Raw genomic sequence first — 15,229 nt, 5'->3', positions numbered from 1 at the left:
GTTGTTATATGCAAATTCAATCAATGTCACATGATTATCCCAATATCCTCCGAAGTCAAAAGCACAAGCTCTTAACATATCCTCAAGAGTTTGAATTATCCTTTCAGATTAGCCATCGGTCTGAGGATGGAATGCAGTACTAAGCCTCAATTCTGTTCCTAAAGCATCTTGAAAACTTTTTCAAAATCTAGATACAAATCGTGGGTCTCGATCAGATACAATACTTATTGGAACACCGTGCAGGCGTACAATTCCATCAATATACATTTGGGCTAACTTATCAAGCAGAGTGCCGACTCAAAAAGGTAGAAAATGAGCTGATTTAGTAAGCCGATCAACAATCACCCACACTGCATCATTTTTTCTTATTGTCCTTGGAAGTCCAGTAACGAAATCCATCGTGATATGTTTCCATTTCCATTCTGGTATCTCTAATGGTCTTAGTAGACCAGCAGGTCTTTGATGTTCGGCTTTCACTTGTTGGCATACCAAGCATTGAGATACAAACTGAGCTATCTCCTACTTCATTCCATTCCATCAGAAGAGTTGTTTTAAATCTCTATACATCTTTGTACTACTGGGATGAAAAGAGAAACGGGATTTATGGGCTTCTTCCAAAAAATTTTTTTTTAGTTCAGGATCTCCTGGTATACATAATCTGTTCCCAAAATAAAGAGTTCCATCTGTATAGAGTCTAAACTCAGTTTGTAACTCTTTCTCCATGTCCTTCTTAATCTGACATAAATGAATATCACTTTGTTGGGCCATTTTTATCTGTTCGATTAATGCTGGTTATACCATTAAATTTGCTAACACATTCTTAACATCAGTACAAGTCACTTCAATTTGTAAATCTTCAAGATCCCTCAGAATTTGTTGCTGAAAGGATAGCAGAGTCATCACATTCGCTGAAGACTTCCTACTAAGTGCATCTGCCACCATATTAGCTTTTTCAGGATGATATTTAATATTTAGATCATAATCTTTTAATAGTTTAAGCCACCTTCTTTGCCTCATGTTTAGCTCTTTTTGAGTGAATAAGTATTTCAAGCTTTTATGATCAGTAGAGATTTCACATGATTCACCATATAAATAGTGTCGTCAAATCTTTAAGGCAAAAATAATAGCTGCTAACTCCAAATCATGGGTCGGATAATTCTACTCATAGGCTTTTAGTTATCGAGAAGCATAAGCTATGGCCTTATCGTTCTGCATCAACACACAACCTAATCCTTTCTTGGAAGCATCACTATAAATGATAAATCCTCCATTATTAGATGGTAGAGTAAGAATTGGGGCAGATATCAATCGTTGCTTCAGATCTTGAAAACTCTGCTCACATTCACTACTCCATTCAAATTTTATTTGTTTCTGAGTTAAGCGAGTCAGAGGAATTGCAATTTGGAAAAATTTCTTGACGAATCTTCTATAATAACCAGCCAAGCCTAAGAAGCTTCTAACTTTCGTCACATTAGTCTGACGAGGCCAATTTACCACGGCTTCTATCTTCTTTGGATCGATTGAGATTCCTTCCTTAGATATTACATGGCCAAGAAAGACAACACTATCCAACCAGAATTCACACTTGCTAAGCTTGGAGAAGAGCTTCTCTTTTCTCAAGGTCTGAAACACGATCCTCAAATGTCTCTCATGTTCCTCTATACTTTTAGAATACACTAGGATATCATCAATAAAAACAACAATGAATTGATCCAGATATGGCTTGAAAATCCTGTTTATCATATCCATAAAAGCAGCTAGTGCATTGGTTAGTCCAAAAGGCATTACTAAAAATTCATAATGGCCATACCTGGTTCTAAATGCAGTCTTAGGTACATCTTCATCTCTAATTCTTAGTTGATGATAACCTGATCGTAAGTCAATTTTGGAGAAAACTTGAGCACCCTGAAGTTGATCAAATAAGTCATCTATTCGAGGAAGAGGATATTTATTCTTTATGGTTACCTTGTTCAACTCCAGATAGTCAATGCATAATCACATGCTCTCATCTTTCTTTTTCACAAATAACACAGGAGCTCCCCAAGGTGATGTACTTGGTCGGACAAACTGTTTTTTCAAAAGTTCTTGCAGTTGATCCTTTAATTCTCGTAATTCTACGGGAGCCATCCGATAAGGAGGTTTCGAAATAGGTCCGGTTCCTGGGGTGATATCAATTTTAAATTCAACCTCACGCTCTGGGGGCAATCCGGGTAGTTCATTTGGAAAAATATCAGAAAATTCTTTGATAATTGGGATATCATTCAACTTTATCTTTTCCTTTTCGACGTCTATTACATGGGCCAAAAATGCTTTGCATCCTTTCCTTAAAGCTTTTCTTGCGTTCATGATTAAGATAATACCCAAAGATTGTTTGGATTCCGTATTATGAACTTCGCCTTGAAAGAAGAATTGCGGTTCATCCGAAATTTGAAATACCACTCTTTTTCCAAAACAATCAATATGTGCATGGTATGAAGATAACCAGTTCATCCCAAGAATAATGTCAAAATCATACATATTTAGCTGAATCAAATCTGCTGCTAATTCTTTTTCTTCTATTTGGATTATGTAATTCTTGAAAATAATGTCAGCAACAATAATATTTTTAAAAGGTGTGCTAACATATAATGGTTCATTTAGTTTTTCAAGCACACAATTCAAAGAAGTAGCAAACTTGAGAGATATAAAAGAGTGTGAAGAGCCAGAATCGAATAACACATGAGCATAAATAGAATTGACTGGGATAATACCTGACACCACTTGATCATTTGCATTGGCCTCCTGCTGGTTTAAGGTAAACACTCGTGCGTTTTCTTTTTGTTTTTGATCAACTGGTTTGCTAGGTCTAGAGTCATCTCTTTTCTTATTTGGGCAATCACGAGCCATATGTCCTTTCTCACCACATAAGAAGCATGCTCCAATCCTCTTGAGACAAGGTCCATTGTGATTTTTTTCACAGTAGGAACAGGATGAAGATTCTTTCTTCTTATCAGAGTTATTATTTTTGAAATTTTTCTGCTGATCCTTTAGATTTCCTGCTGATCTCGATCTCTTCTTATCTCTTCTTTCTAGTTTTGCTCTTTTCAATTCAGATTCTACTTTCAAAGCTCGCTCCAATATGTCCTTGTAGTTATTAAAAATATGAGAAGACAGACGGGATCGAATTTCATATCTTAGACCTTGTTCGAATCTGTTAGCTTTACTCCTTTCGAATTCTATAAGCTGGGGGCAGAAGCGGCCTAGCTCATTAAATTTGTTAGCATATTCTAGCACCGTCATATCATCTTTTTGCTTTAAGGCTAGAAACTCATTTTTTTTTACCAATCTCATTGTCCTCGAAAAGTACTGATCATAAAATATCTCTTTGAATTCTTCCCAAGTGAGCTGATCATCATTGTTCCCATAGGCAGCTTTTATTACAGTCCACCAAAACTCGGTATTTCCTTTTAACATAGGAACAGCTAATCGGACCTTCACATTCTCAGGGTATTGCAGGGCATCAAACATCTTTTCCATCTCTCGAATCCATGTCTCTGCAGCCACAGGATCAGATCCACCCTCAAATAGAGGTGGGTTAAGCCTTCTGAATCTCTCGTAGTATGACTCCATAGATAATATCGATCGAGGAGCAGTCTGTGCCTGCTGCTGGATAAGCTAAGCCACCACTTGACATACACCAGCAATGTCCGCCTGTGTGGTCGGTGTGTCAGGAGCCCGCTCAACTGGTTGATTGTCAGCTCCTCGCGACGTCAATCTTGCTCCTCTTGTCCTAGCGGCCATATTTGCCAAAGTCTTGCCCTCCCTATCGCTCATCGCTTCCTATTCAAATACCAATCATTATTACGTTATTTTATAACAGAGTTACAGTATAATTAATAATTTAAGTCAGAGTCTAACTATGCGTAACCTAACTACTCACTGTTAGGTTTTAAGTTCTACCCTTGATTAAACCTATTGCTCTGATACCATAAAATGTCACGCCCCAAACCCAGGACATAACACGGCCATGCTACCGAGGGATGGACCCACGATAACACGAAGCCAAAATTCATCTTCTTAAATATAATAAAAGGTGTATCACAAATAAATGTAATAATAAAGTTCAATTCAAATATTTAATTAAACCAAAATTGGTTCAGAGCATCTAAATCCAAAGATAAAATAATCGAAGTCTTAAAATTCATAATGACTACAATCCATAAACATAAACTGAATTCCTAGAGCAAAATTTCTAAACTTGCTTTGCTGATCCTCAAGCCTGGATTCTCTTTCCTTCAGTCCTAGCTTTATTTCTCTGTACATGAAAAAGAAAACAAAAAGAATATGAGCTACACTAGCTCAGTAAGTAGACTTCCGCTTCCTTACCGGATCAAGCATAAATTTTCTATGATAATGCATCATTTAGCAAATAATAATTATTACAAAAATAAATATTTTATAGAGTATATAATAAAACAAGTTATAAGCTCATCATGCATGCATAAATCATGTATATTTCACAATTATGAATCGTAAATCATTTTCATCATGTATTCATGTCATGTTTCAAAATATTGCTCACAGACATTCGTGCTAAGATCACTATTATACCCGTGACAGGGCCATATTTCTTAATCGACAGAGTTCTTAATTCATGTGTCAACTTTATACCCACTGGCAGGGCCATGTTTCATGTGGATGCTAGCTCCGAATGTCGACCTTTTCGAAGGAATTCATTCATAGCTATCTGAGAGCCTTTAAAATCATTTTATCTTTTTCTTAAAACATACATATACATAAATAGAAAAACAATAAAATTCATGCTTCGTAATCATGCTATTTTTATAAGATATATTCATGAAATCAATGTTCATAATAAAACATGCTTTTTTTTTATATCACATATGTCGATCCTTATTTTATGAAAAAATATGATTTTATCAATAGCAATTCTTTACATAAAAGCATGATCATTTAAAAATAAATAAGGAGCATAAAATCTACTTACCTCGATCGTCCGAGACCTTTTAATCTTCCTTAAAAGAATCGAACAGTCCTATTTAAAATATTAAATCATCAAAAAAAATTTATTTCATATATTTAATAAAATTACATGATATAAAGAAATGACCGATTTGATGATCAGTCCACTAAATCTCTCCCTTCGGCTCTAAACCGATATATGATCATAGGTCCCTAGGAGTGGAGAAGATAGCCTAATAAGGGATTCATAGGATTTCTTAAAGAGAGAATTTTTTTTAGAGAGAGAAAGTAGAGAGAGAACGAATCCAATTCTAGAGAGAGAAAGACTTTAGAGAGGGATGAGAGAAACTTTCTCTTCTCTTTTTTTTTTTATACATATATATTTTTCTTTTCTTTTCTTTTTCTTATTTTCTTTTCTTTTTATTATTATTATTATTATTATTATTATTATTATTATTATTATTATTATTATATGATTATATATTTTTCTTTTCTTTTCTTTTCTTTTCTTCTTCTCTTTTTTTTTCCTTTTCTTTTTTTTCTTTTTTCTTTTCTTTTTCTTTTTCTTTTTCTTTTTCTTTTTCTTTTTCTTTTTTCTTTTCTTTTTCTTTTTCTTTTTCTTTTCCTTTTCTTTTCTTTTTCTTTTTCCCCCCGTGGCCTTCTTTGGTCGGAACAGGGGACCTAGAGGTCCCCATTCCCTATGTCGGCCGTTCACGGCCACACCTTGCCCGGCGGTGGCCGGCGGCAAGGGCGGCCTTCTCCCGAGTTCGGAGGGCCCGTACCGGCGGTCGGTGGTGGCCGTCGGTGTGGAAAAATCAGAGAAAAGAAGAGGTCGGACAGAGGTTCTCTTTTCCAACAAAATTCGGCGACACCCGTCGCCGGCAATCGTGCCCACAGGCACTGGAAAGAAGGGAGAGAAGAGAGGAAGAGGAAGGAGACCTTACCACAACCTCCGGTGAACCCCACCGGCGTGAAATCGCGGCGAGCACAGATCGAGGAGTCGCAGCTTCAAATGAAAAAATCGAAAAAAAACTCCAGCGATCGTCGGTGACTGATGGATCTACCCTTAGAGGAGATGAGGGGGATTCTTATAGAGCTCGTCCTAGGGTCTTTTAATGGCCCTAGGACTCCAATTCTTGATCGGAATCGGGGAAGAGGAAGACTCCGATCGGGAGTCTTCCTCCCTGCTCTGTTTTTTTTTTTTGTTTGTTTACTGGGCTTAGTGGGCTGGATTTTTTCTGGGCTTAGTGGGCTTACTGGGCTTAGTGGTTTGAGCTTCAAATTCCAAGTTGAAGCAATCTTTGATTAACATGCATATACATAACTGTTTCAAGCATTGCTACTTGAGTTATTATTGTCCAAATGTTCAACATTTATGCTCAAATATCACCAAATGTACTACCTTAAGATCATCTGGATCTTGTGGTAGTGTAGGATAAATTCGGTTTGTCAGACCACAACCTAGGATCCTTCCGAGTAAAGAAACTAAATCTGTGAATCATTGGCTCAACCTCTGGATCCCATCAATCTGCTAATTCAAGCATCAATCTAGATATCTAAGCACCTATAAATTACAAGAAAGCTAGATATTATGAAGCAATAGGGTTAGCAGTTACCTCATGCATAAATCCAACATGTCAAACCCTTGAGGCTAATGCTCTTCCAAGATAATAGGTCTTAACCTTTATATTTTCAAGAGAAAGAGAAAGGTCGTCAAATCCTGCATACAGATGGAGAAAGATGTCTTGGAGATGGAGAGAGAGTAGGAGAAAGCAAGAGAGAAATAGAGAGATGGAGGTGGGCGATGAAAGAAAATACTAGCAACAACCAACAGTGGACAGGGAGAAGTTCGGTAGTGTTTCAAGGAAAATGCTCGAAGATGCCCAATGATGTAAAGAGAGAAAAATTTGCAACCGATTTTGCAATCGATTAGAAATCAGCCGTAGATATTTTATTTTAACATAAATCAATCTTAAAAGTTACCAAAAAAAGTTCGGTCACAAAATCGATCGCAAATTCATTATTTTCTTGTAATGAATGGTGTCACCAGGGAGGTGTCTGGTGGTACTTTAAGAGGGATACCTGACAATATTCACTAGTAAGATATCTGGCATTGTCATGAGAGGAGGAACAGAGAATGAACATGTTAGGGTCATTCAAGGTGGATAGGGTGGAAGAAAGAGGGGTAAATAGAGAAGACATGTGGAGAAGACTTCTTCTTGAATGAAATCAATCATTGAGCATGATGAAAAATTCTACAATCACTCTTAATAACATTGTTAGTAATCATGATTTATTGTCAAAAATAATTTTAGGACTAACAATCACACTTGTACCTATGGTCGGACGAGCTAGACAATGAGCTTGGAATACTCAAAGTATATTGCTACTACACAACCTCTATTAGTATGGTATCAAAATACCAACATATAGCCCCATTTGATAGAGCATTGAAGTGCCAACATACAATCTCCCACTGACAGGATATCGAAACACTAATACATAATCTTCACTAGTAGGATATCAAAATACCTACATGTAATCTCCATTGACAGAATGTAGAAATAGTCTACCTGCTAGTCAAAATCCATCTCAAATAAAAGCATTTCCTCAAAAATATATTTCATATTTCAAATCAAAAAATTTATAAAATCATATGATATCAAAATCAATCAAATATAATCTATATTAAATTCGACCATAAACTATTTAATATTCTAAAAAGCACATATTCAATAATTAAAAATATCATGCATCATATTCATAAATCATGAATAATTCAACAAAGAAAATATTTTACACTTTATTAATAAATCTAGAAAAAAGTAAAGCATTATTTATCTTGAAATTAAAACTAATTGACAAATTCAATTAACTCAGAAAATTCTTCTCAAAGCTTAATATTTAAATTTTTATTTTTATCAAATATTTGTTCTGATTACTTTAAGAATAAAAATTCTAAATCTCAACTTACTTCTAAAGTAGGTCAAACGGTAGCGCGCAACATCCCAATTAGTCGATCTAGGACATCCAATGGGTCAATCATAAATCAGAAATTATGCTAAGATGTAATAACCCTATAGAAAGTATTGACGGTAAAATTTAGCGGTGCTCAACTTGGTTAAGGTAGAGACCGGCATTACCATCTAACAGCCTTGGATCAAGTCCCCTTCATCAGAGTTGATCAAATTCATTAAGAGAAAATCTTTTCAAAGATTCAAAAAGTTATGGTACAGAGAGACACTTAGAGAGAGAAAATTAAAAAAAAAATAATAGAGAGAAATTTTTTTTTCTTTTTTTTTTTCTTTCTTTCTTTTTTTTCTTTTTCTTTTCTTCTCTTTTTCTTCCCCTATTTTTTTAAGGGAACAAAGGACTCAAGCTCTCCTTTTTCTTTATTGGAACAAAAGAGCCTTCTCACTGATGATGATTATGGTTGGCGATGAGGGCCATGGCAATGCAGCCAAAGGTTCCCTAACCAGCAGGCAATGGTGATGATGATCAATGCCAAAAAAATCAAAAACAAAATCTGAAAAATAGAAGAAAATCAGAGGCTCGATTTTTCAAAGAAATTCTGGCAATAGTCGACTGAAATCCCAACATCTATGAACTATGGAGGATGTAGAGGAGGATTCGACGAGATTTTCATCTTATTTTTAGCAAGATCTTTCTATGATCCTAGTAAGCATGGTGATGGATTTCCAGGAAGAAGATGAAAACAGAATGAAAACTACAGTGATTTCCAACATGCTTCAAACTCTTCAATGTGAGAAGGGAAAGGTTGGGGTGCTTAAATAGAATGGAGAGAAGGTTGTAATCCCTCTCAGCATCGGCTTCCCTCCAACAAAACCAAGAGCAATTGAAGACTCCCATTGGGAGTCTTCCCATTGCTTTTCCCTTTTTTTTTTCATTTTGGGCCTGAACAAAGCTACTGGGCCATTCAAGTGGACGACGCCCAGCTAATTGGGATGGGCTTATCGCATGAAATCTAAAGCCAGATGAGTCGCTGTCTTTCTAAACCATTAGTATCTGAAACTAATTCCTACCCATTACTACGTGATTGTTGGAAAATAGCTACTTTTCTACAATTTTATGAGGAAATATGTCTACAGAGAGGCAAATTGTGCCATTGATTAAATGGTGATATATGTTGCTAATCATATTGGAATAAATTTTGGGGCTTCTGGAAATTTTTATAACTTTTTTTATATATTGTATTTTCTGATTCATATAGACGTATTTTTGCTAGATTTATAAATCTGATTTTATCATTTAGAAAAAAAAAAAAAAACAAAAGCCAAAATGCCAATACGTATGAGCACGCTCTAGACTGTTGAGGTACTTGACTCCAGGTTTCCTGGTAAACAAAGATTCTAGGTTGGATACCAAAAAAAAATTGATACCAAGAAAAGAAGAAAAAACAAAGATTCCACGTTTCCGACTTAGAACATTTTAAGAAAATCCAATAAAGTTGCTAAATGGCTAGCCAATGAAAATCCAATACAGTTGTTGCAATGACTGGTCGAGTGTGTAGATTTTTTTTGGAAATTATTGGGGGATATTTCCTCTTTGGACTAAAAACATGGGCTAATAGATAGATGTGGGCCAATAGACATGGTAATATGATCTGATCTAAACTTCAGCCCGTGATGATTCTCGAATCCTGATAACCATCCCGGGTGGAACTCCTAAGATTGACCATCCTTAACTTCGGCATCAAGCTTACTCCTGTCTCCATAATGATTGGTCTTTAATATCTAAACGTCTACATATAGCGAAACACCCGGACACGTTGAGTTCTGATTTTGACTGTAGGCATGCATCAGCCTCCAACAGTTTTAATCTCATTGAGCAGGATCTACTCCAACTATTTCTCTCCCTTGGCACTCACTTCCATCGGATTAAGCCAAACTCTCAGCTAAAAGAATAAGATCGGTCTAACTTACACCCTCATTTCAAAATTCAAAAATATCTACGACACACAGTTGGCCCTGAAACAGAAAAGGTAGGTACAATAGTCATCCTATCATTTTCAATCGAGAGTCTCAGTGCGTTGCACTTGAATCGGTCCCATGATTTTTTGTAATGATTTTTTGACTTTAATTAGCCTACAAAAGGGACCTACAAGGGATCTCCGAAGGTACATAATCATAATCTATCTATACTCCTCATCTATTTTTTTGTTATCTCACATGAGCGTCGGAGAGTTTTTATCTAAGCCAACTTCGAACAGGACTTATTTATAATTTTTTCTTTTGAGAGGATGCGCCGTCGCTCCGACCTTGCCGGCTGTGTTTCAAATTTCAGCGGTAACAGAAATAATTACCAGATGACGTCAAGTTTTGATCGTGATCTTCCTTTCGCCCACCACGAGGGAGGGAATTTTGTTGTACACAACTCGTAAGACAATCAAGTTTCTAGCATGATATAGTTCGCCCATGTATACCCAACCGGCAAGACTCTCATGTCCGTATCAATTCCATATTGCATCAGCATCATTAAAATAACGCCGACACTAACACATATTGTATGAACAAGTCAAGTTGAATCTGATTAACTAATAATACTGGTTTTAATTAGATCTAGATCTGGATCTAAAATTTTTAATACGCTAGCTGACCAATGAACCTATCTCTAATCCCTAGGTCTATGGGTTCAAATTGCATTTTGGTCCATATTGATATATGATTTCCAAAATGTTAACAGGAGCCTGCAATCAGTTAATCGACAAGCAATGTAGAACAATGACAATGAATCGTCTCAAATAGAAAAGGAGAGCGATGGGTGCGGGAGACTTCTCCATCTGGCACGTCTCTAGTGAGAGAAGCTCTAGGATTTTGGTTATGTTTCTCGTAATTACAAGTAGTAATTTATGATCCGACCCATCAATCCAACACACAAATGATTTACTTTAATAAGTATGTTCAGGTTAGGCAAAAATATATTTAGATCATATATAAGTGGGCAATCCATTTAGGCTCATTGATTAAATTGATAAGATTCAGATTTAATCTTTTTAAACATTTAATTTAATTTGATCCATTTAATAATTAAGTTAGGTCACGATTTAGATCCATTTGTTTAAGATCTATTTCACCCATTTGAAATCTGATTAACCCATTTAAATTCATTTAATTTTTAAAAATTCACTTAACTTGTTTAACCTTTCTTACTCGCATGTTTAATGAATAGATTATATGGGTTATACCGGTTTACTTATTTAATAAATAGGCTAGATTAATTCTGATTTAAATTCTTGACTTGTTCAATAAATAAGTTGAATTTTGATTAACAAAATTTTTGATTTGATCCGCATCCGACGGATCCAATTTTCGTCCTAACCCTCGAGCGTATTTTATCTGGGGACCAAAATCGAAGGTGGAGGAACCTCTCGAGATGCTCGGCTGTTGCTTCATCATCACCTCCTATGTAGTAGATCGTTGCTCATCTTGAGTTGCTTTCTCCAAGTGCAGCTCGATTGGCTGAGGTTGGGGATCTTGGGGGGCCACTTCCTAGCATCTGACATGGAGGAAGTGAGCGGTTGTGACCGTGGTTGCATAGACATTTCCATTTAAAGAAAATAGTCCTTTTCGTTGAGCAACAATGGAGGCAGTGAGACACGTCCTTAACGTCACAGGAATGTTTGGATATTTTCTAGAGGGAAAAAGGCCTCCGCATTGCATGCACCAGGTGCAATTGGACCGCGCGAAATCCCACGGTGGATAACCCTCTCCCTCTCCTCTCAATCCGTGCAGACATGCCCCCGTCATTTACATCAGCTTCACGAAAAATGCTAAACTAACACGAAGCTCAAATGGCAAATAAATATGAAAACCAAAGTTATTAAACCCGGTCCGGATCTTAACCCGGATAAGGCACCGGGTTAATGGGTCAGCAGTCCAACCGTCGGATCAACGGTTGAACCGTCGGGTCAACGGTTGAAGGGGGAGGAAGGCGGACGACCGACGGCCATATGGAGGAGGAGGAGGAGGATGCGAAGGGGGGAGGGAGCCGAGTGGAGGAGGCAGAGGGGGGAGCGTACGGAGGAGGAGGAGGAGGAGGAGGAGGAGGCGGAGGGGGGAGGGAACGGAGCGGAGGAGGAGGCCGAGGGGGTTGAGCGTACGGAGGAGGAGAAGGAGGCGGCGGAGGGGAGAGGGAGCCGAGGGAGGAGGAGGCAGAGGGGGGAGGGAGTCGAGCATACGGAGGAGGAGGAGATGGCGGAGGGGGGAAGGAGCCGACGGAGGAGGAGGCAGAGGGGGTAGGGGATCGAGCGGAGGAAGAGGAGGCGGACGGCGGAGGAGGAGGAGGCGGAGGGCGAAGGTGGCCGAGCGGAGAAGAAAGAGGCAGAGGAGGGCGAGCAGAGGAGGGAGCGGACGGAGCAGAGCTGCCGGACTCCGGAGATTTGGAAAAAAAAAAGAAGTTAGACTTAGATTACTCACCGGCTGACCGGAGACGGAGAAGACTCGGTTCTCCTCTCCTCCGCTGCCGGCTGCCGCTGCTGATTTCGTCGCCGACGACGCCGAGGGAAGATGGCGGACTGGCTGAGCCTCTGAGGTTGGGGCCCTTGGGCCGCTGCGGCTGGGGTTTGAGGCTTTGAGCTCGGGAACAAACAGACGAAGGGACGGGGACGACGGGAGGAAGGAAGCCAGGAACAAACAGACGAACCGTCGATCTCGTCGTCTCGACTCTCGAATCAAAATTTTGTTTTTAATTCCACGGCTCAACCGGGTTAGACCGGGTCAGACGGTTCACGGTTCAACCGGCCGGTTCATACGGTTTTAACCGAATTTTAAACATAAACGGTTTAATTAGATAACCGGCCCGGTCTTCTGATCGGGTCACCGGGTTTGCGGTCCGACCGGCCGGGCCGGGCCGGGTTTAATAACACTGATGAAAACTACCTTTTTTTTCCTTTTTGAGAATCAAAGAGGTAATTTTTTTTTGTGAAGCAAATCTTTTCAGACGCAAACCTTGATCTTTTAGAGTTGACCGTTTCCCACTAAGTTAGCTCAATAAAAAATATAGTATAATGTTAGGGTAGCTGGCAAAGGAATCTAAGGACCGGATCAAGGAGATGAAGACAAAAGAGAGTAATATTTCTTTTCTCGACGATCAAATGATTTAAAGAGACGTGGGAAAGAGGAGGGGAAAGAAATGGGAAGAATGGCATCAAGAATTCTCTCCAACTTCACCAACCTCATCACCGTTTCCATTCTTGTCTTCCTTTCAGAATTTGCATTCGCCACGGCTTCCATCACCAACACCAAAAATCCTCATGAAGCCTTCCTCCAATGCTTTCTTAGCCACACTTGCTCCAACTCCACCACCCAAGTCATCTACACCCCAGACACCAGTTCCTACGGAACCATCTTGCGCTCCTCCGTCCAGAACCTCCGATACCTCTCACCCTCCACCACCAAGCCAGCCTTCATCATAGTCCCGGCCAACCCCTCCCACGTCCAAGCCACGGTCACCTGCGGCAAAGCCCATAGCCTCCATGTCAGGACCCGGAGCGGTGGCCATGACCACGAGGGCCTGTCTTATGCCTCCGCCGGCGACCCCTTCGTCCTCCTCGACCTCGTCAACCTCCGATCAGTCTCCGTCGATGCATCAACCAGCACCGCATGGGTCGAGGCGGGCGCGACGGTGGGCGAGCTATATTATGGAATCAGTATTGTAACCAAGAACAAGACGTTGGCGTTCCCCGCCGCCACCTATCCCACCGTCGGCGTCGGTGGACTGTTCAGCGGGGGCGGGATTGGGACCCTATTAAGGAAATATGGGACATCCGCTGACAACATCGTCGACGCACTAGTCGTTGATGCCAATGGTAATCTTTTGACCAGAAAGACCATGGGCGAGGATCTCTTCTGGGCCATAAGAGGAGGAGGAGCATCTAGCTTTTGCATCGTGATCTCGTACAAGATCAGATTAGTCTACGTCCCCTCCACGGTCGCTGTGTTTAGAGTCGACAGAGACCTATCACAGGGTGTAACTAAAGTAGTGGAGAGGTGGCAGCACGTTGCACCAAAGCTTGATGATAACTTCTTCGTCAGGCTCCTCACCATGGCCATCAACGATAATGTGGGTGGGAAGGTGAATAGAACGATTCGAGCTTGGATCGAGGGGTTGTTCCTCGGCAGCAGGTGTGGCGATCTGCTCTCCATCTTGGAGAAGAGGTTCCCCGAGTTGCGTGTGGAAGCGAAGGACTGCACTGAGATGAGCTGGTTACAGTCTACGCTCTTCTTTGCACAAGGCTACTCCGTCGACAACCCATCCCAATTGTTAGATAGGAGGCCACAGCGCAATAGCTCAACAAAGGCCAAATCAGACTTCGTTAAGAAGCCCATCACTGAGAAGGGTTGGGAGCGGATCTGGAAGTTGTTATTGGAAGCGAAAGATCAGCGTGTGGGCTTGATACTGGAACCATGGGGAGGGAGGATGGAGGAGATACCGGAGGATGCCGTTGCTTTCCCTCACAGGAAGGGGAATTTGTATAACTTGCAGTACTTCATGAGGTGGTTTGAGACGGAGGAAGCAGCGACTCGGATGCATCTGAAGTGGATGAGGAAGCTGTATCGTTTCATGACTCCATACGTATCCAAGAACCCAAGAGCTGCTTACCTTAATATGAAGGATTTAGACTTGGGTAGGAATGATGAAGGAAAGACGAGCTACGCCAAAGCCAGCGTGTGGGGAAGAAAGTACTTCTTGAACAACTTCGAGAGATTGGCACGTGTGAAGGCTAGAGTTGATCCTGACGACTATTTCTGGAACGAGCAAAGTATCCCACCTCTCTTTGCTTAAGGTCAGTGTGGTATCTGTCACGCGACGATGCATGCTGAAAGCTGGTTCTGGTTACATTTTATGCTCTCCAAGACTCCACCCTAATAGATTGATAAAAATTACCATGTACTTGTAATAATGGGAATTCATGTGTTGTGTTAGCCAGAATTCTAGGTATACCGTGAGAAAAAGTACCATGTAATTGGCCAGATCAATGCATATGCGTTGCTTTACAATAAAGATATATTCCGACTCCATACCCATATATGTTGTGTTGAACTTTGGTATATTTGTCCATCATTTAAACAATAAATTGTTTTAAAAAAATAGAATATTTTGATATACGACCCATGTGATGGGTTGCTGTTACTGCCGGAGCAGGTACCGCCGCTTCGAGAGCTTATGCCCCCTTGAAGACAAGATGCACGGTCAAAATTCTTCCATTCTACTTAAACTAACTATTTTTTTTAATATTATCTACCTG

General features: G+C 39.7%; 1 protein-coding gene across 1 annotated transcript; it reads left to right on the top strand.

Moving 5' to 3' along the window:
- The first annotated feature begins 13,101 nt into the window (after positions 1-13,101).
- On the top strand, positions 13,102-15,003 carry LOC105033321 (berberine bridge enzyme-like 18). The gene has a single exon (XM_010908067.4). The coding sequence runs from the start codon at positions 13,114-13,116 to the stop codon at positions 14,764-14,766; it is 1,653 nt and encodes a 550-aa protein (XP_010906369.2). The 5' UTR covers positions 13,102-13,113; the 3' UTR covers positions 14,767-15,003.
- The last annotated feature ends 226 nt before the right edge of the window (positions 15,004-15,229 follow it).

This window comes from Elaeis guineensis, chromosome 2, assembly GCF_000442705.2.
Source record: "Elaeis guineensis isolate ETL-2024a chromosome 2, EG11, whole genome shotgun sequence".
NCBI classification, from domain to species: Eukaryota; Viridiplantae; Streptophyta; class Magnoliopsida; order Arecales; family Arecaceae; genus Elaeis; species Elaeis guineensis.
The sequence above is the reverse complement of the archived record's forward strand: the minus strand, read 5'-3'. Positions and strand labels throughout refer to the sequence as shown.

Coding starts and splice junctions, on each gene's coding strand:
- LOC105033321 (XM_010908067.4), top strand. CDS start 13,114: ATGGGAAGAATGGCATCAAGAATTCTCTCCAACTTCACCAACCTCATC.